Raw genomic sequence first — 22,244 nt, 5'->3', positions numbered from 1 at the left:
GCCCCGGCCCCGGCGGCTTTGATAGAGGTGCAAACATTTGGGGGCAGATTTACATAAAATAGCCGCGTTTAATCCCGCGGGCTGCAATTAACATCACAGGCTTCCCCGGGCACCGTTGTGATATGGCCGCGGGCAGCCAATGGGAAAGGCCGGCCGGCCAGATCAAAGCGGCCATCCGCCAATCAGCGGGGCCCCCCCGCCGGCATTGTGATGTCACCGGGGGGGTGTTTATGACGGGGCATAACAGCGGCCCCTTCCCCGCTCCCGCTCGCTGGGGCCGCCGAGGTCAAGTGGAGTCGGTCCCGGCCCCGGCCCCGCCGCCGCCGCCGCTCGGGGCTCTGCCAGGGCGCCTGCCCCGTCAGGCGGGCGCGGGGCCAGGATGAGCTCCCCCGGCACCGAGGGCGCGGGCAAGCCCCCGCAGTACCGCGTGGACCACCTGCTGAGCGCCGTGGAGAGCGAGCTGCAGGCGGGCAGCGAGAAGGGTGACCCCACGGAGCGGGAGCTGCGGGTCACGCTGGAGGACAACGACCTGTGGCTGCGCTTCAAGGAGCTCACCAACGAGATGATCGTCACCAAAAACGGCAGGTAGGGGTGCCGCGGGCCCCGCGCCCTCCCGCCGCCTCCGCCCCCGCCCCACGCACACCTCCCGCGGGGGCGGGGGGGCGAAGGGGTCCCGGCTGAGCCCGAGGGGGCCGGGGGCTGCCCCCGCCGGGCCTCGCGCCTCCGTGTCGCCCCGCAGGAGGATGTTCCCGGTGCTGAAGGTGAGCGTGTCGGGGCTGGACCCCAACGCCATGTACTCCTTCCTGCTGGACTTCGTGGCGGCCGACGGGCACCGCTGGAAGTACGTGAACGGGGAGTGGGTGCCGGGCGGGAAGCCGGAGCCGCAGGCGCCCAGCTGCGTCTACATCCACCCCGACTCGCCCAACTTCGGCGCGCACTGGATGAAGGCGCCCGTCTCCTTCAGCAAAGTCAAACTCACCAACAAGCTCAACGGCGGCGGGCAGGTAAGCGCCGGCACCGGCACCGGCACCGGGACCGCGCCGCCCTCGCCCCGCTCAGCGGGGCTGGACGGACCGGATCGACCCGTCCCGTCCCTGCGGGGTGGCGCGGCCCTGCCAACCCGCCGCTCACGCCCTCCTTGATGCTCGTTTTTATACTGCTGTTATCAAACGTGCTGGCGTGGGGTGGGTCGCGCTTCCCCCCCCTTTGCCCCCCGACCTGCGTTCTTTCAGCAGAGCTGGTCTTTCCGCCGAGGATGGGTGCCCTGATGTTTTGGCTTTCTTTTTTCAAATGTCTTTCTGGTCCTGATAATGCCAACGGTGTAGTAGATGCATCTTTCTGGCTATTTATCACCAACGTGTTTGTGACTACGCAAGCTGCCCTGTCAAGTAACAGGAATGAGGAGAACTAGGCAAAAAGTTGGGGTGTCTGACTGCAGTGTTCCTTTCCTTTTCTTACAGCTTCGGTTTTAGGGTTTATTCGTACCTGTTGCCCCTTTCTCCTCTGCTGGAAAGATGGATCATGAGATGCTTTAAAACCTGAGTGCTTTCCGTGCCTGCCAGCATCTGCCGCCACTCTGTCACTGCTTACCTGCTCTGTCTGTTTGCTCACAGATCATGTTGAACTCCCTGCACAAGTATGAGCCAAGAATTCATATAGTGCGAGTGGGTGGCCCACAGCGGATGATCACCAGCCATTCCTTCCCAGAGACCCAGTTTATAGCCGTGACGGCCTACCAGAATGAGGAGGTATGCACAGCAGGGAAGAAAGGATGCAAGTACCAGGAGGTTTCAAGAGGCAAAGTGCATGTTACAGAGCAAAATAATGGATCTCTTTTCAAGTTTTTCGGTTCTTTTGTGCTTTCTTTGAAGCTAAATATAAAAAAGGAAATTAATATATGTAAAAGCCCTATGAATGTATACTAGCACAAAGTTCTGATCACTGTTTGTCTCAATATGTACTGCGATTTCATTGCAGGAGAGTAGTTAAAAGATTCTGTGGGGCAAACAAGTATGGTAAGAAATACAGTTGGCATTTTCAGCTACGCAGTGAAATAACTGGACGTGCCATTTTCAAAACTGGCTTTCTCTGTTAGCCAAAATGCACGTCCATGTTTAATGAATCTGTAAATTACCAATCTTTTTGAGACTTTTTTGATGCCCATTCTGCTCTGGCTTGAAATGTGAAGCTTTTTATAACTCTTTAGTGTACTACCTCTCTTAGCTGTTTCCTCAGCTGATCAATAAACCCAGGCAATTCAGTCTCTTAGAATTTGGCAGAGGGACTAATTCCTAGCCCTCCACTAATACTTCAGACCTCAGGGGATGTTTAATTGATGTCCATAGGTTGGTATTATGGGCCTAATCTTATTTCTTCAAAAATCTGTGATTTCACTAACTTCAATGGATAGTCCTAATTCAAATCCTAATATCTGTATGAGAATGAATGGTGATACTTGCAAATAAAGATATTTGTTGTTGTTTTTAGATCACAGCTTTAAAAATTAAATACAATCCATTTGCAAAGGCATTTCTTGATGCAAAAGAAAGGTGAGAGCTCTTAACTCAAGTCTAAAATGTGGATTTTTTACATAGATTTGTAAAAGCATATTCTTAACTAATACAACACGGTTTCTTTTATAGAAGTGATCACAAAGACATGATGGAGGAAGTGGGAGACAACCAGCAGTCTGGGTATTCGCAGTGTACGTTTCCTTTCGTTCTGCGTCATGAACATAACTTTGATTTCTTCCATCTCATCTGTTAAGTTAAGCAAAACTTTCAGAGTGGTGTTTGCTGGCTGGCTTTTTAGTTCATAGGGAGAATAATATTACCAATCCTTATGATTGTGGTTCATGCATGTTTATGGTTGTATAAACATTATGATCTACGTGTATGTGGTTAAGACTTCTGTATTACATTCAAAATCCTTTAATAGAATCTTGCAGTTACCTCCATGTCCAAAAGAACAGTCGCCTTTGTATACAAGCAATATTCATATGGATATGGAGACAAAAGTTTATTTCAACATAGAGCAGAAATTATTGAAATGGTACTTATGTTTTAATTACTTTAAGAAAATCAGGGGCATTTGCTTAAAAAGTTTTTTTCAGATTCATAAAAAGCATTAGTGTTTTAATGATTTCTGTTTTAACAGATTGTTGCCAAAAAATGTCTGCAGCCTATAAAGGGGGGAAGTTGAGTTGCAGTAGGAATTATTTTGTTTCAGTGAAAATACTTAATTTTTAAGAGCTGCTCTTCGCAGTCTGAGAAACCTCAGAGCTTAGCTATAGATTGAGGCCCCCAAAGAGCAATTTAAAACTGAAGATTACAATAACAATTACTGAGCACACACTACTTACGTAAGGGAGGGTTTAACCATTTCAGTGTTTCCTTACTGTGATTGTAATTAAATGGTAATTTAAAAAATAACGTTAGCTTGACACGGGGATTTTTCTAAGCTGTTGTCTAATTTTCCTTTGTAGGATTGTTTAAGAAAGTTGTAAAGATCCAGATTTTTCAGCCACCTTGAAACTCTCTTTCCTTTCCCGAGTGTGCATTTCCTCGCTGATCGATTATTTATCTCCTTGCTCTGTGATTCTTTCCCTGCCTGGCTGCATGACGTACCCATCTTACAAACCTCTTGCTTCCCCACAGTAGGTAGTTGGCTTATTCCTGGGACTGGGACTCTGTGCCCACCTGCTAATCCTCACCCTCAGTTTGGAGCCCCCCTGTCGCTCTCCCCTGCTCACAGCTGTGAAAGGTACTCATCGCTGAGGAACCACCGTCCTGCCCCCTACCCCAACCCCTACACCCATAGAAACAACTCGCCAAGTAAGTCTGATGCTGCAGCTCTGTAAAAAGATGGGCAATGAGCCGAGGGGTGCGAGCTTTGAGCGGTGGGCATCTCGAGCGATGCCACAGAAATTGAGGTCGCTATCTAGCTCAGTTTGCACAGAGGGCTTGGGGCCAGTGTTGCAAAGAATCAGGGACGATGAGTACATGTCCCCAGTCTCTTTACGATGGAAAAACTGAGGGTGTGTAGAACTGTCTTCCGCTAACTGATTAGATTATATTGTGCTGGCTTTGTCGTCTTGTAATTTTGTCGCCAGTGAGCTTAAACTTAGCTTGACTTCTTGTCAACCTTCGAATTCTTGTAACCAGTGAGCTTAAACTTACTTTGACTTTTTTTTTAAAGTTAAGTTTGAAAGTGAGGATTTTAATCATTAGTTATAGGTAATACAATGAAATGATGAAGTAGTATATGTCTGGTTCTGTTAGTGTCACTTGTATTATGTAACACATGATAATTGAGGGCCTGATTCCATCAGTTTTACTTGCCTGTTGCTGTAGTTAACATCAGTGTATAAAGGTTGTTCTCAATTAATGTGTCACAACTGGATACACAGAAACAATATGGAGCTGAGTAGACTGCAGAGCTTTAAAAGTTGTGCTCAGAAGTAGCCAAATAGCTTAAGGCTTAGTGCCTTAAGCCGTAGGTACTTAAGGGAGAGGAGAGAAAGGCATTTTTAACAGTGATTTTTTTTTTTTAATTTTTTTTTCCTTTTGTCTGGCAAAGGCCTGTTAACAATGGTTTTTTGCCCTTCAGCCTGTATGGATATTGAAGGTTCCCATTTAAAAAAAAAAAATTAATATTTTGAATTGTGAAGTAATACACAGACTTCTAGATGCAGCCTGACCAATCTTATATGTAGCTTTGCATTTCATTTTAAAGCGGAAAACTAGCTTTCTGTGGACTTTTCTTGGAGATTTTATGCAAGTTTCATGACTTGAAACAGAATAAAAGAACGAAACACCTCCGGTGTTCCTTCTTGTTCCCTGATCCTCAGCAAGGAACCTCTTCTGCCCTTAGCCAGCTGCCACAGCTACTTCTTTTGCGCTATGGATGGCTGCATAGGATTCCCTTTATAGCTTCCTAGTGCCTCTGCCATGTTGGTCAGCCAGCCTTGGTCACAAGCCGAGTAGTTTAAGCCACAGTCCAATCACTCCTGATGGTCCCTAAGGTAGAATCCAGAGCCCGTGGTGGCATGCTTAGCTCAAAACTGGGATGTGTGATCCAGCGATATGCTTGTAATCCAGAGCTGCCAGACTGTTACTGCCAATGTAGATGATGGAGATAAAGAAGGTACCCTAGAAGAGTGACGGGGATAGTGCAAGTAAGGAGCCCTCCTCTTCCCACTGACCGAATAAGGAAACATGGGCTGAATTAGCAGATGGTTTGAAGACAGCTTTTTGGCCATAGATCCTTCACAGAAATAAGACTTTGCAGTTGTAAGTTGAGCAAAACAACACACCAGCAGGGCCATGCCAGTGAAAGTGTGAACTTGACACAACTGGTAGCTGACTTCATTTTCCTCTGTGTATGTGAAGTTTGGTTTTTTGCAAGGCAGTAATGGGGAGGGTGGTTTAAAGCTATACATTGCATGTGAATACAAGATTGTTATTTGGTCTGATTCTAGTGTGTTTAAGAGCTTGCTTGTTTTCTCAGCAGCCTATGCCGATAACTCCTCTGCCTGCCTTTCCATGCTGCAGTCCCATGACAACTGGTCTTCTCTAGGAGTTCCCACACACACGACGATGCTGCCCATGAGTCACAGCACTGGCACAGCTACCAGCTCCAGGTAGGAGTCCATCCCTCAGCGGCCCTCAAATCGCTATATGGATACTTTCTAGGAAGAGAAGGCTGAAAAAGGAGGTAAAGAGTTAGCAGAAATCCTTATGGCCATGTGCCATTGGCCATCTGGGGGAGGGGGCACTGAGAAGGGCTATTTACAAGGAAAAGATTGAAGAAATAGATAAAAACTGGTTTTTTATGTTTTGGTTTTGGAAATGTAGATACTTGTGGCAGCAATATTTGATAGATGAAGGATTGCAAATCACTTAAACAAATATCCATTGAATTTGAGGATGCTCTTTTAAGCTTCATCCCCATTTTGCTTAAAAGCAAAATGGTGTTTTAAAAGTTTATTTTTGATCTGTTTCATTTTAGCCAGTCACTGCTTTCCCATCCCTCTCCACTAACCCTTGTTCTGCTACAAACGAAGGGGCAGTGAAACATACTGTGGAGAAGGAGCAAGCGGTTGGGGCAGTAATTCTTTACCTGAGCGTTGCCACAGAAGCCAGCATAGCGTGGGATTATACACTTGGTGAAAACCCTTGCCATTTTGTGATCATATAAATGTGTCTTTTCTCTTCTTTGTACTTTTTATCTTAATTAAGCTTTCAGATCCTTTAGCAGAGATTTAGTTTACAGTCAGTCACTTGGTGCTAAACTTGCAAATTCAAAGAAATACAGATAAGGTGGTAAAATCTTTGCTATTAACCACAGAGGGCTGAGGTTTGGGCATCCTTCTTGGCAATTCAGATCCACCACTCTGTTTGTGGAAAGCATTTTTATTTGAACCATGCACACAGACACTTAGCTATTAATCAGAGTGTGTACTACTACCCAGTATAAAATAACCGTATTACCCAATATAAGTTTTGTCCTGAACGTACATTAATGAAGTAAACAGGTCCTCCTAGCACTTCTTTCCGTGTCTGGCCCCCAGGATACATATTTGGAAAGTTACTAAGTCCACTGAGTTTCAGTTGCTGCACTAAGAGTTGTCCAATAGATAAAACCAGTAGAACTGGAACTGTGGGACCTGAAGGAAGGCATTTCTGCCATCCCTTTTGTCTAAGCCCCTATTTGTAAAGTAAGAAGAATATTTATCTTTTTTGCTAACCTGCTTGGGATCGATAGGTAGAAAGCGCTGTGTAGTATTACACAGTAGGACTGAACTTTTTCTTGTAGTGTTTCTGTTGAATCAGCTTGTTTGTTTTAATTCATATGTGTGTTTACACATATGTGTGCATGTATATACATACCCAGAGAAGAGAGAGAGCGTGGAGGCTGTAGTGTCCTGAGAAGGCTTTTTTTTCCTTTTAAGCAGCCCTTTCTGTAGTATCCGAGCAATCTGCAGCCATCGATCTAGCTCTTCCCCTTCTAACATGAGATGATGAACAAGGTTCTAGGAGGGCTGAATTGCTGTTTGGAGGCATCTGTCCCTCTCTGACTACGGAGGCACTCCAGGGGAATTAGGGTATTAACAGACTCCTGGCAATGGCTTCAAACCTGTCTGGGTCCAACAGCTGCTGTGTCCAGCCACCTCCATCATGTGGCTTTCCCCTTAGGAAAGGGTACGACATGGCCCAGGAATCAGCTCTCAAACCTCTGCATTTTTCAGGCCAGCCTGTTCATTCCTCATCTTGGCTTAAAATTTGCCAGCATATCCAGTGCTGGACCTGCTGTTGGGAAAACAGGGTGGTTAGATTTATTGGTGGGGTGCCATGAACATGACCTCCTGCCTGGGGGTCCTTCCTACCTCGCAGTGGCTGGGAGCTTCCTAAAGAAATTCACTGTCTCCAGCAAACGAACCCAGCTTGGGAGCTGTGTTGCGACCTGAGCAACTGCCAGCAGGCATTCGAGTCACTAATAACCTATTTTATTTATCACTTTCCCTCTTTCAGTCAGTATCCTAACTTGTGGTCTGTGAGTAACAGCACCATCACACCGGTGTCTCAGTCGAGCGGGATGTCCAACGGCCTGAGCTCCCAGTTTTTACGTGGCTCTCCAGCGCACTACACTGCCCTGCCGCACCCGGTCGCTGCCGCCTCCTCCGCCTCCCCCCTGTACGACGGCGGGGCACCCACGGACCTGCCTGACAGCCAGTATGATGCCTCCACACATGCCAGGCTGGCATCCACATGGACTCCTGTCACCCCCCCTTCCATGTAAACCCAGACCTTTTCCTGTAAGACAGACTTTTTAGCTACTGAATTACTTTAAATGCTTAATCCTCAAGGAAGAGAAAAAGGAGGCGTGAAGTAAATTACAAAGCATCTGCACTGCTTTGCTTAGAGCATCTACATTATACCTCTTATAGCGAACATCATTAACTTCATGTAGAGTTTACAAACCTGGTGAGCGTGCAATTCTGAGAGCAGATTCACTGCTTTTAATCTTTTTTCTTTTTTTTTAATTTTGTTTGATAGACCTAAGTTTTAAGATTTTTACTAAGGTCCCAAATTTCTCAGTGTTCTGATATAGTTGGACCTGAAGTTTGGCGTCATTTTTGACTAAGTTACTCCTAACTGTTTTTCAGTTAACTTTTTTAATGGCAAACTTAGCTATAGTCATGAGAAGACTTTTATTAACTGTCTAGTTAGAAGCATTCTGAAATATGCACAAATGTAGCTGAGGAGTGAAGGTTTTGGAAAATAGTGCACTAACACGTATTTGCCTCACAAATACGTTGTGTTCTTAACTGTATGCTTATTTCCTTGCTGCTGAATTAATGTCGAGACAATCTGCAAGAACTATATTCTTCCTAATAAACGCAGTATTAATGTTTGGTCTAAATTGTTTTATCCAAAAGACTCCTTTTAGAGGTAAGTTTTGCTGTTTGATCATATAGATTTCAAATACCTGTCAGCTTAGCTAAACATCTCACTTCAAACAGCCAGTGTCTAATAAGGAGCCCTATCCAAAACCTTTTTGAGCCATTGAAAAAACATCACTGTTTGTTTGGTTTTTTTTTTCCTATGGTCTCTGGCTCAGGCCTTAAGGGAGGGAATTCAACACCTGGAGAATCATTCTAATTTATTTTGTTTCAATATTGTACTCTGTTGATCTATATTTATTATTTGGTAAGTTACAACTTTATTTTCTACATGTTAAGATATGTAAATAATCCCTCAACCTACGGTGTACTCTTTTTAAGACAATCATACATGGGATACGTCACCCAATGGCACACTGAACAGCATGGATGTAAGTAGTTAACTTATTGTAAGAGGGAAAGCTCTAGTTACCAATAATTTGGGGGAAAAATGCAGATATACTAAGCTTTAAAATACACTGACTGCTTGACTTGCTGGAAAGATCAGGTCTTGATAAAATACTTCCTTCAGGACTGATTTTAAGTAATATGATCTAAATTTCTAATGCAGTCTAACCCAAAATATTGGCTCAAAGTGTGCCTTTGGACACGTCTCTTTCTCCCGCTGACTCTGGCAAGTACGTATCCTGAGGAAAGGGACTTGTTTTGCATAAGCCATAATAAATAACTTTTATAATGAAGTGCCTAATATAGCGAAGCAAAATTCTGTATCAGGGAATTCCTTAAATAATTCATCGATGTGTGCTCATGTGCTACAGTGGCAGCTTTAAGATGAAAAAGCAAATATTTGCCACCATTTTGGTCTCTTTGGCACCCTATGGGCAGGCCCCTGCACCTACAAAGATTTTGGCAGGGCTTTCTCCCTGCAGAAGTATTTGCGTGCAACTGCAGGCTGCGGACTCCCGGAGGTACTCCAGCAGGAGACAGCACCAGAAGCAGATGGCTGCATGACCGCGTTCTCTGTCAATATGTAAATATTGATCTAAGCGCTCCTATTTTATTGTGAAGGTAAATTGTGTAAATGATGTAAGTGCATTATTATTTAGACTATTTTGTAGAAATTAGCAACATATTTCATTGCGAGGTTTTTTTACTTGTGTTTCGGAAGTATAATTTAAATTGAAAAAAAAAAAGAGTAAAGATTCTTAAATAAACTCAATGCTTAATTTTTAGTTTGTGGGGGGCGGTGGGAAAGGTGAGACAAATGCACATCAGACATATTGAACCTACAGTATGTTGGCATTCCACGGAGCGGTTTCACAAATAGTTCCTGCTGCACAGTGGCTTCCGGCCGTGGGCGAAGGGTCAGAGAGTTCTTCATAACCAAATTAATGATTATTTAGTCATGAAGAACTTAAAAAGATCTCTTGAGATGCTACATTCTCCTCATCTGCTTCTCGCCCCCCCCCCTTTTTTTTTCCCCTTTGTTTCTCCCCCCTTTTGGTAAATCCTTGACTGACTGGTGGTCAGCGGTGGCAGCTGCAGCTGGTGTTGGGTGAAAACTCTTTTCCCACAGTAACCAGTTTGTGGGGTAAATGCTGGAACTGGATGCAAGCCTGGCAGCTGCAGTGTTCTACCTTGATAACCAGGTTTTCAAGTGTGTTTCCGAATAACCCCCCCCCCAGTAATAAATGCCTAACTGCTGCCTGGTATACTCAGCTACTGAAGGAGCCTATCTTGTAGGCTGATCTAGCACTACAGTGACTGTGCATGTAGCTGAGCACACAAATGTCACTTCTGAGAGCTGACACGGTCAGTGGAGGGAGCCCAGCTCATGTCGTGGGGGCAGCCAGCTTTATCCTTTGCCCCAGAGCTATGCCCTAAAAGCAGGCATGTCAGGGGAAGAGGATGATCAATCTGCCATGCAGTGAAAGGGAAAGGGACCCGTAAAGTGTGAGAGAGGTGCTAGGTACCAGGGCTGCAAGATGTCCCTTTGCATGGCCTCTGGCAGGCAGCCCACAGTGGGGCTGTCTTTGCTCCAAAGAGGCTTTGCATGGAGGACAGCCCACAGCTGCTGCCCAGCACAGAGGTCAGTGGTTTCTCAGGTTCTTGCGGCGCTTGTACTGAAGAAACCCTTGCCATGCCCATGTGGACAAAAATAGTTTCTCCATCTGTCGATTTAGCTGGGGCTTGCTGAACTAACCTGCCTGCAGCTAGGGCCTTCTGGCTGTGAAGTGGAGGAGCCCTGTCCCCATTTCCTGCTGTAGCTTGATGCCGTAGCCTCCATGACACCATTTTGATGTGCACTTAAAGCTGGCAGGAACTTTCCAATGCCTGGAAGACTGTGTGATGCTAACCTGGGAGCTGAACTCTGGGTTCTGAAAGAGTTCCGTTCTTAGTGCGAGAGGACTGTTCTGCCTGGTGAGCAACCTTGGCAATGTCATGCGGGTGACTTCCCTGCTGGTCAATGCTTGCACACTTGTTTTAGGTCTTGAGCCAAAAGCAGATTACCATTAAAATAAATTAAATACCATTAAAAAATTTCTGAGCCTGAAGAATAAGCACACACACGCACAAGGGCTTCATAGATGCAGCATTGTATTCTCCAGGCAGCTCAATGCTGGCATCAGATGGATCTTATCTAATTGGCTTTTTTGGTGTGGGGTTTTTTTTTCCCCTCCCATACTTTCAAATTAAAGAAACTGAAAGTTTCTTGAACGCAAGTTGCACGCCACTTTAAAGCAGACCGAGCATTTCAACATCTATCTTTGCACACCTGCTCTGCCACCATCTTCTTCCTGAACCGTGCTTTTTCTCTTACTGGATTTGTCTGGCCAAGCAACCATCAAAGGCACCTCAGACTTACCTTACAAATACCGTTGGGGTTGTAGTTGCTGGAGCAGCTGGGCAGTCAGACCCAGACGACTCTACAAATACTCCAGCCGAATTCTGTGTGACTCATCTGGAGAGGCTTTTCTCACCCATGGGCTCGCGACAGCAGCGCCGTGCTGCACTCCCGGCCGCCCGCCAGCGTGCCCCTGGGCTGGTGGCAGAGGCGAGGCGGAAGCACAAACGTACCCGACATTTCCAAACGCTGAGGAAGGCTGGTGTGAGACGGCTCGCCTCGGTCGGCCCAACGGCGAGCAGGGCTCTGCGGTTTCCCTGCACCGGCTCCACCGCAGCTCTTCACTGCTCCTGTCACCGTGCCGCACGCCAGACAAACACTGGGGCTAGAGACGACTGCGAGGCTGGGAGAGGTCCAAATGCTCAGGGACTAAGCCATCATCAAAAGATCAGGACTTTTAGGAAACCTATATTGTTTACCATCTCAGCATGTTAATGCTTTTTTTCCTTCCTTTATTTTCCTTTGGGTAACCAATATTTGCCGGCTGCAAAAATCTATGTAGACTCCTCAGCCCTATTGCACAGAAATGTCTTGCTGTGTCTGCAAAAGCCATGTGAATACTCTGTCCCATGCGGGAGTAAAGCGTGAGAACGGGTATGCCCACACTTGTCTCCAGCATGACTCTTCCCCATGGATGCCAATTAGATTTGTGAGTTAAGTGAGATAATGCACATTAAAGTACTGCATCACTGATGTCAATAGTCCGAGCAGTAAAAAGTAATTAAAATAAAAAGTAAAAAAATCTAAAATATTTAAAATTTAAAAAACCGCACAAATATTCTTAGGCAGGTGTAAAGAAGACAATAAGCAGAAACGTATATGTTTTTTAAATCACACACAGACCCATTCCAGGGGCTTAGATCTTTGGAGAAAATAATTTCCTCTTCAGGGAGTCTGGCTTTAGCTGCTCCTGGATTTCTGTACCTTTGGAAACTGAGATAAAGAAAATGCGGGAGCCAGTCTGAGTGGCGCATGGTGCAGTTCCACTATTTCTCACAGTGTCTAATAGCATCTTACAGATGTCTTCATTTCTGACAATGTCAAAAATTCCTTGAGAAGATAAGAATAAATGCAAACCCAGGTTCTCCCTCTGCACACACCACTGTGATATCAAGGATCTGGACGTCGTGGGCTTTAAAGCCCAAGGTTATATGACTGGCTAGAGCAGTTGCTTTTGTAAACAGAGAAGCCTCAGGGCTTCTCAGGGATCTCCTCCTGGAGCCACCAGTCCTTTTCCACTTACAAAATTTGTCCTTCTGTCCTTTGTATTCACCTGCACCCCTTGCTCTCCAAAGCTGACACTGCTAGTTTTATTCCTGGGAACCACAGCAAAGCATCCATACAGAGACGGAGTCTTTGCTAGCCCAAGTGTTGACTTATGTTTATCATGTTTATCACATTTATCATTTCTCAAGTGTATCTACACTGCCGACAGGAGCAGGATGGGTGCCGAAGCCCATTCCCAGCGATAATTTCCCAGAGGTGGACGTTGGCTGTCTGCAGCCTTTAGTCAGTGTGGAGCAAACAGCAGCGCATTAGGGCTTACATATATTGCATATCACCCCGTATGATCACACAGCTCACTGCAATTCAAATTTCAAGCCAATCAAGGCTTTTTTTTACCACTCTTTTGATGGATGGCGCAGTTATAATAACCTTAATATACTTTTGGTGCTGCACTCCCAACATGTTTCTGAGCCCTGTCTCCCAAGGCACCACCTGGGGTGGTGACATGCTTATGTGACCAGAGAAGTGAATCTCCTCCTATAGATGGCTGTCTGTACTTGCTGGGTAAGCAGCTTGCAGCTTTTTTCTTTCCTCTCCCAGTTTTGCTGCACTGCAGAAGTAGGTTACTGTTTCTTGATGCTAGTAAACTAATTAACTGCCTCAGTCAGTCCATCAATGCCAATAATTCCTCTGTGATATGCAATTACCAGACTCGTACCGCAGAGAGTTGGAAGGGACATCCTGAATCCAGTTCCTTAATTATAGACAATCCCCTCACCAAGACCTTTTAGGAAGGCACCAGGATTTGTCTCAAAACCAGTTGGTGAGATTTTGGAGAGGTTTTTGTGTGTGCCTGTGTGCCTGTGGCAAGTGGTACTGCTGCTTTTGTTGGGAGACTGTTGCAGTCCCCTCGCTTCTCAATGCTTAGGAGCTATCTTTTAATTGCCAGCTGAAATTTACCTATAATCATTTTATGACTATCTGTTCTTAAGCCAAAACCTATTCCCAGCTTAAATAGTTCTTCTCCCTTGGTAGTGTTTAAGCTGATATGTATTGTTAGGCAGTGATCGCTCTGCCTCTCTTTTGATAGGTTATAAAAACCCTCTCTTCTTCTCGGGTAGCTTTCCCTCTCCTGCTGGTCTTCTGTGCCTGTACGGCTTGATGACAGAGGGAGCATATGTATACATGTTATAATGCATGGGCTTGCAGAACAGCCTATGCAATGGTGTGCTGCTTCCATATTTGCATTGAAACTAGCCCTTTTGATACCTTTGAAAACCAGATTTTCATTATCTAGAGGTACATAAGTGATTGACTGATTGTGGTCACTTCAGCTATTTTTTGCTGATGAACTCCGATCTTTTGGCAGAAAGTATTATTATTAGTCTGTTTACTATGACTTTGCCCTTGTCCCATTCAGCTTTATTCCACTTCCATTGCTCCCCAATTGTCCAGTTTGCCCTGTGAGATATCTCCGTTCTGCTCTGCATTAATGACATCTCTCAACCTGAGATCTCCAGCAGATTTTGTCAATGATCTCTTCATTTTTGGACTAAGTCATTAATGAAAGTGCTAAACCAAGACTGGTCCAAGTCCTCTGCTAGTAGCCTTTCTCTAACCTGGCCCTTCCTCAATAGCTATGCCCTTACTTAGCCCACAATTCACTTGCTAATTCCCATTTGTGATTTAAGAGAATGGTCTCAGCCCTGTGTGGATGGGGACAGTGGCTGTCCCACCGATGGTCTGGTTGCCTGCGAGGGCCAGAGCTAGCAGGGGGAAATAATGCTGGGGGAAGAGATGCATTTCTATAAGGCTTCCCCGTAAAGGTCTGCAGATTGTCCCTGGCCCTGTCTGTGGCATGGGAGGTTCAGAGGGTTGGAGAGGAGCTGCGACATCTTAGCGCTTCAACTGACGCCGGGTACTATAAACGCACAGGCCATACCAGTTTCCATTTCCATCCCTCTCCTTCATTATCCTTTCCTTCAAAATTTGCAGCCAAGCTGTTTGTTCTGGAAGATGAACCTCCCAAAGTCTGTCACGTGCGACCGCATCTCTGCAAGGCTTGGCCTTGTTCGAGCAGCTTCTTTCCCCCGCCTCGTAAAACACACCCCCGACATCTGCTGTTTGCTAAATGTGCCACACCAGGCCTGAGCTGAGGAATAAATGTTTGTTGCTGGGTCGTGATTTCAAGTCCCCAAATTCTGGAAGAGAAATGCTGTGTTTATTCCCCAAGCTCAAGTACACTCACCTGCTCGAGCCTTGTTTGCATTTTAGAGACGATCATTCCCAAGCCTTAGCTCCCATTAGCTTTTCTGCCTTTGCCTCCGCATTATACCTCCTCCTCCTCCTCAGTGAGAACAGAAGCAGGCTAACCAACGCTTGTGAAAAGAAACTCTGTATTAGCCTTAATTTCCATTACGCTCTAATGGCACAGCAACCCCCCTTCTTCCTCTCTTCCCTCCGTGCTCACGGGCTCTGGGCTTCTCGGGCCCTTACCCTTGGCAGAGGCTAAAACAAGATGGAGTGTGTCAGGTTTGCAGCACTTGAGCTCTCTGAATATTGTTAAGAGGCTTCTCCTTGGACTATCATTCAAGGCCCAAGATATGTAGGTCAGTACGGGGAGAGTTATGTGGTTTACACAGGCAACCTGGAAAAAACCCACTTGCTGAATGGGGAAAAGCCTAACAGGACACTCAGAAAGGAGACCAGAACATTTAGCATCTCATGAACAAGATCTGCCTGTTTGTTTATATTTGTGATCTAGGATCCTTTACTATGTATGCAGGGACTGGTGTACAAGCTGGACAACTCGCGATCCATTACGAAAGGCCTTACGGGCCTGCAGACACTGGGCTGCACCAGGCCCACGGAGCTGGCAGACAAGCAGCGCTGACCCACCTCATGGCTGGCCTGCCTCTGGGGGCAGGGGGGAGAGCAGGCAGGTGAAGCCAGTTTGGGTGGGCACAGGTGGGGCTTTTGGAGCAGGCGGAGCCAGCTGATTGTGTGGGAGGCTGATTTGCTAGTGGGGAAGCGAGGGAACTGCAGATATATTTGGGATGTGCAGGATAATGGTGAGTCTGCCCCTTATCTTAGGAGCAGCCAGCCTGGAGCTTGCAGGTAGGTGTGGAGGGACCCCTGGGCTGGGGTTATGCTGTGGGACTGATGATGCTGGGAGAAATGAGCTGCTGTGGGCTGGTGAGATCTTTTTTACTATGTCCTCCTGGGGTAGAGCTGCTGCTTGGCCATATCCTTGTGGTGGTGGGATGGCCAGGAGAGCCTGCAGCTTGGTTCTGGGGGCTGCCTTGTGGCTCAGGCTCCAGAGGGACAGCTTGCCGCAGTGTGGTCTTGGTGCTTGCTAATGTACTTAACTACTGATTATTTCTGCCAAGGGTCTTGTGGTCTGGAAAGATAAAGCCTTCATGAGCCTTGCTGCAGGCATCTCTTACCGCTGGGGTGGAGAATGCTTATTCTTCTGCCTTTTCTGGTAACAGGGAGGCAGTGGTGAGGCTGGCTGCTGCTTGACCTGCCAGTGCTGGGGAGGAAGGGGCTTCCCCAGTGAAGGGGAACTGGCTGGTAGTTGGGACCTGGAGGCTCTGCCTGCCTTTGAAAATACAAACTTGTCTTAGCCTTGGAAAACTCTGATGCCTCCCAGAAGAAGAGGTTTCTCTAAGAGAGGTTGAAATTGGCTGGTAGCTTGTCTTAGCTTTGGCTTGACTTCATGAATTTTGTGTTATTTTAGATTCAAGGCGGCTGCCGTTAGTTACCCTGCACAATCATTGGCACTGTTTTCTAAAAGGTTTTGGCGTGTTGAGTTGGGTTCTGGGCACTGTACTGAATGTGTGCAATAATTCTTGATGTGTTTTGCCATCCTTCACCTTAATGCAACATTAGTAATAGTAATTGTGAAACTTTAATCATTCTGAGAACTTCCCACATGAAAACTTCTCTTTCAATACACTAGAAGCAGTGTCCCCTGCTGTGTTCTCTGCCTGAATTTATGCCCAAAGATGTACGGTCTGTGTGAGATGCAACTGTATTATTTGTAACCTGGGATAGCTATGTGTTCTGGTTACCCCTCTCTTACTAATATATGGATGGTTCATATGAGTTTCCATCATCTGCCACTTCTTTGCCCAGATATATGTTGACTATGGTGGGTGGGAGGGAAAAGATAGAAATTTCCACTCGCCCCAGCAGTAGGATTTTGCATTTCCTGTAGTTAATTTGTGTCTCTACAAAATGAAATGCAGTCTTACCATTGGGGCGAGTGGAAACTTCTGGCTTCTTCCTGTTCCTTTTGTTCGGACACATGCAAACTCTCAAAAAACCCAACCAAAAAACCCCCATAAAATAGCGATGGGCTGGATGCATGCTTTTCTTATGTCCTTGGCAGCTAGAGAATCTGTCACCTTTTGGTGGTGCTTCAGCTGCTGTGCAGCTGCTGCCAGGATGCTTGCAGGGCTGGAGCTTGGGGATCTGTGCAGAAGAAGGGGGAAATCCAGGCTTAGGGTGATGAGACATGTAGGTGGAAGGGGAGCACTCAATCAGGAAACTTGAGAAAATGAGTCCTGTAACTTTTTGACATCTTTTACCTTACAGAAATTTTCTTATATCTCTGAGTGGATTACTTTTAGTGAGTGTAGTGATCTCTTCTACAGTGCATGAAGAGCATTGACATAGTGTCACTGGGGTCTTCATGGTGCAGATGTTAATGTAAAATTAATGAGAGTAAGTGTGACTACCCTAAGCTAGGGTTATTTTTTAGTGTACTAAAAATACCCAGTAACTGGACACTAACTTGAATATAAGGCTAGTGACACCTTCCATTCCAGGATGAGTAAAAAGAGATGAACTTTGGCAGCTGGATATGCAGCAGTCTCTCCTCTATGTATCTTTTTTACTTACAAACACATTTTTCTATGTAGGTGAGGAATGGTGCTCATCTTGAAAGCACTCGCTTCTGAGAACCACAGAGCTGTTGTCGGGGAATGCCAGGGAATTCTGCAAATACGCTGACTGCCGAAAAATGGTAGCACTTAAACAGCCCTTGAAAAATTGTCTGTCAGAAGACTAAATTTGTGTTTTTAAACTGACCAGTGACAGCAAACAAAACTAACTTTTAATTTGACAGCATTCCCTCAGCCTGCTAATTTGTCAGTTCAAGGAATGTCTTTCTTTTTTGTTGAATTTCTGCTGTTAGGTAATTAAATAAGGCGAACTTCATCTGCAGTTCATTGAGAGCTTCAGGAGCTGGTTTCAGCAGATAGCCAAGTTGTGGGGCCCGCCTTTCTCTTATTCCTTGTATGAATTTGCACTAGTGAAGCTTGGCTGATGACATGCACAAAGTCCATGCTCAGAAAGGCTGCCAGTACAGTCTAATTCGCTTTGACAGACTTGATATCAAATGGTCATTACTCCTCACCAGTCTTATTTCAGCTCTGATTCATGTGGTTGTGATGGTCCAAGTTAACATAAGGATGGAAATTTATCACTGAATGTGCATTTTCCCCCTGAACCTTGAATTTTTTGAATTAGTGCAGAAGAAAATTGCACACAACTATCTTTTTTTTTAAGAGAAAATAAAAGACTCTGACAGACGCTTTCTTCTCTGCTTTTGCTCTGTCCCTCTGGGATAGGTTATGGTGTGCTGCTGCTGCGATAGTCCCCTTAAGCATACAGGTGTGTGCTGCCAGGCTCACTGCATTCTCTCTGCCTGCAACAGCATCCATGCTGCTTTGTGGTGCATTGCTACAGGGAAGTGATCTGGACCAGAATTGGGACTTGGAGAACAGACCTTTTGCAGGGACCTCCTTCTGCAGTCTGCATCACCCTGAAATGTTTGTGGAAACACTTTGCTCTTTTTCTTGCAGTCAATTTCTGTGGGGTTCAGGGTGCCACTTCTGGCACTTAGCAAGCATTTAGAGTCGGAAAAATTGGGGCAATTATTGTGGAAATTGCACTGTCAGTTCTGAAAAGCTGATCCTGAGATAACAAAGCTGGAGGTTAGCTAGCCCTAAATGAGGATTCCCCAGCCCAAAATCCCATCTTCCTGCCTGGGAGCACCAACTACGTTAATGTCCCTGTGTGACTCTGCAGTTGGGCTTCAGACAGCTGCAGAATACCTTTGTGAGGGATGGAGACCTTCCTGATGTGTGTAGCCTGTGCCACTGTCTGGGCTGTGTCTAGCCCTATCTCTCTCCATTTTGGAGGTGAGCATGACATATTCCATGTACTGGCACTACCTGGACCTCAAGAAACATCTTCCAAGGGAAAAGTCACATGGCTGATCTTTAAACATCTTTTTTTTTTTTTTCTCCTGGTGCAGTGTGTGCCCCTGCTGGGACAGAGTCGCCATGCATGTGCTAGCATATGTGACGAGCTGAGGTTCAGCTGAAGAGTCTTTCTTTGGGAGCGCAACCTGCCCTTGGCCCAGGAGAAGGAAAAGATCCTGGCTGTGTCCCAGGGCTGGGGAGCAAATCCCATGTGGGATGCACCAACAGGTCTGCAGATGCTGCTGGGGGCAAATCTCTGACTTGTCTTACACACAAGTGTGAGTGCAATGGCAGAGCTGGGCAGGAGCAGCCAGCTCACTCCTGCTGCTGGGGAGGGAAAACTCAAACCAGCACTTGCTAATGGGCCTGCCAGCCTGTGGAGAGGCTGTGGTGGGGTTTCTGCTCATCTGTGTGATTAGGTCTCAGAAAAGAGCACTGCAGCTGAACCCCTCCTTGGGCTGTTACACCTGAGTGGTCAGGATGCAGCCTCTGGCACTGGCTCTCCTCAGGTCTGTGCTGCCAATGTGGCACAGGTGCTCCCTGAGGCATGGGAGCCTGAGTTTTGCTGGCCGCTGGGGGTGTGAAGGTCCTTAAGTGACCACCGAAATGTCACCATTATTTCTAGAACAAGATCAAGCAGGTTGCTTGTGACAAAGTGCCTCCCATTGGACAGCAAGCAATGTTAATGAAAGCGTCCCCGGACTCACCTATGGAGCACAGACAGTTTCTGTGCTCAGAGCCCTGTAACAGAGCATCAGGGCCACTCCAATAAGGAAATGCTCAAAAATAAATGCTCATTCTTTAGTATCTTTCACTTAATATCAAACACTCTTGACTAATAAACAGCCCTGCTGCAGCATCAGGCTTCCTCTTTGGGCTACTGTTGCAGATGAATTTCATCAGCCATAGCTCAAACACCTCCTTTTTGCTTTCCTTCAACATAATCAAAATTGCTTTTGCTAGACCCAATATTCAAAAAAGCATCTAACAAATAACCAGATGTTTTGAGCAGATTTTGTATCTGCCTGCTCAGTTTTTGCGCAGTTTCAGAAGCTTGAAGCAAGCAAGTCCCCGGGGTACTTCATTACTCTCTAAAGTGCTTCTTTCCCTCCTTAGCCCTCTTCTGCTCCTCCCCTTCCACCCCCGTAGGATCCTTTCTAGGTTGCAGTGTAGGGGGGGGAGGAACACCTCTCTGAGCCTGGGGCTGTACCGGCCTGTTAGTGTACACCTGTAACGGAGCAAAAGACTTTGCTATTGCTGATCTGCTATCTCCCTCTTGTGGACAGACTCCCTTTCCTTCCTATGAGCATGTAAGGTCGCCGTGGTATGTGGGGCTTGGCACAGCTCGTAACTAATAGAAATTAATTGCTATGCAAGCATGTTATGTGTACTAATTATTAAAGCACACTGAGTTTGCCTTCTCTGGGGTATAACTCCATTGTGTGAACCAACCTCAAATTGGCCCCATGAATAAATGCTGCTGCAGAAGAAACCAATCATTACATTTGCATTTGGCAAAGCAGAACTAAAATCTTTTAAAGGTTTTCACGTTTCGGCTGTCACTTGTTACTTTTTTTCTGTTGCTAATATGTTGCATTTTAGCAACTGAAATACTACCGATTCTTACAGTGCTGTGTACGTTTTCAGCTATTTTAACAAGAAGGAGAACAAAACTAAACTTAGTTTAAAAAGTGCATGTATGAAAGCTGCAAGAGCAGTAACTTCAGATTTGCCTGTGTCGTGGTTACTCTGTTTTCAGCCTTCGCTGCCTTAGACATGATAAACTGCAATAAATCCGTCCCTTCATTACTTGTACAGCTGCTCTGCCTCTGAGGCAGCACTTCCAGGATTCCCTTGCTGAAAGTGTTGTCCTTTCTAACTTTGCTTTAATGGCACCTATGTTTGTTTTTCTTGACCATTCAAATCTCTTTTGATTGGAGTTTTGAAGAGAAGAGCTGACCCAAGGACAGATAATAGCATTTTGCTGGTAGGATTTCATAAATGCAGCAAAGCATGGTAATTCTTGCACTGATTAACTATCGAGATTTGGTCTCATCTTTCTGGATCTTAAAGTCTGTTAATAAACACAAACTTTCCTGCTTTAGGTTATTTACTTTAATGAAGTGCACTTAAAATGTGTCCTTTCTTTTTGCAGTCCAGGAAGGCCAAGAGATACAAAAAGCCATGGGAGAGGAGACCGTGAAGCACTCCTCTGATCTGGCATTGACAGTGGCAAGGGGTTTCCCTCTGGGGCTCCTTAGTGCTACACAAGAGGCTTTTCTAGTTTGGAAAGAAGCAGCTTAGAAATTAAAAATAATAATCATAATCAAAAATAATAAAAAAGCCTGTAGGCTTGGCAAGGACAGTGGATGGATGAGAAGGGAGTGGTCCTCAGCCAGCTCAGCTCTTTGCATTGCTCCAGCTGGTTCTTGTTGCCTTACAGGAGATGGGAATCCTTCTCTTGCAGAAGGCAAATGCACCATCTTGCCAAACGATGTTACAGTGTGACATGAAGCTAGGAGGCAGAGATGAGTTGTTGCAACTACAATTTGCATGTTGTAGTGATGTTTTCTAATTTGTTACCTGTCTCTGAGAGTGTGTGAGGCTTCCTGCTAGCCCTGACAACCATGTTTGTGAGCGGTTCAGGAATAGGGGAACTGATGTTTGCTGCTAGCAAATACTCTTTTCATACAGGGCTTGACCATTAAAGACACTTATGAATGTGTTCATTACTCACTGCATATTTATGCAGTTTTAATCTCTATATCGGTAGGGGGAAATATACCAGGAAACAAATAATTTCCTCAGTGCAAAAGCTGTATTAAAAATATATTCTGAGGCTAAGCACCTTTCTTTTTTTAAAAAAAAGTATGTATAGCTAATCAACTAAGATGAGACAACTAGTTAAAATACTTGTCTAATAACTTGTGTAACTTTGTGTTGGATAAATACATGGTTAGTTTAAAAGCTGCTTCTCTTGAAACTGGCTCAGGTTTTCCAAAGGAACATTTTGGCAAAGGAGCAAATCCTTTGGGAAGTCTGGAAACTGATTATGTAATCTAATATTAACTTTGTAGTTGCTTTTATTTACTGTTCAGAGAAGAGAGAGCTGCTTTTGCTGAAGAAACTGCCCTGGGTATAATTTTGTGACCTAGGATAGAAGAGAGATCATATGAACTGAATGGTCCTAGCAGCATTTAGTGGTCAAGTAACAAATACACACACAAAATCTGTATCAATATTATTCCTTCCTTTTGTGAAACTTCCTTTAAAACTAAAGCAGATGATTGTCATACCCAACATAGCTTTCTAATTCATGCTTTCACTGCAGTTTGTTCTTCTGCTGTCATGCTCATGGTGCTTCTCCAGCTTGCTGGGCATTAGGCTGTTGCCAGCTCTCAAAGCTTCTTGGGGACAAATCTTCAACCCTTAGCAC

At 45.4% G+C, this 22,244-nt stretch overlaps 1 protein-coding gene across 4 annotated transcripts; it reads left to right on the top strand.

The window, feature by feature from the left end:
* The first annotated feature begins 379 nt into the window (after positions 1-379).
* TBXT (T-box transcription factor T) lies at positions 380-7,800 on the top strand. 4 transcript variants are annotated; one of them, XM_075148134.1, is made up of 8 exons: positions 380-585; positions 740-1,004; positions 1,614-1,748; positions 2,488-2,549; positions 2,643-2,704; positions 3,660-3,833; positions 5,512-5,641; positions 7,533-7,800. In XM_075148134.1, the coding sequence occupies exons 1-8, from the start codon at positions 380-382 to the stop codon at positions 7,798-7,800; spliced, it is 1,302 nt and encodes a 433-aa protein (XP_075004235.1). The 4 variants fall into 4 exon arrangements, with proteins under 4 accessions (XP_075004235.1, XP_075004234.1, XP_075004233.1 ...); XM_075148133.1 differs by having other exon boundaries at positions 3,657-3,833; XM_075148132.1 differs by having other exon boundaries at positions 3,657-3,833; positions 5,509-5,641.
* The last annotated feature ends 14,444 nt before the right edge of the window (positions 7,801-22,244 follow it).

This window comes from Calonectris borealis, chromosome 3 (assembly GCF_964195595.1).
Source record: "Calonectris borealis chromosome 3, bCalBor7.hap1.2, whole genome shotgun sequence".
NCBI lineage: Eukaryota > Metazoa > Chordata > Aves > Procellariiformes > Procellariidae > Calonectris > Calonectris borealis.
The sequence above is the reverse complement of the archived record's forward strand: the minus strand, read 5'-3'. Positions and strand labels throughout refer to the sequence as shown.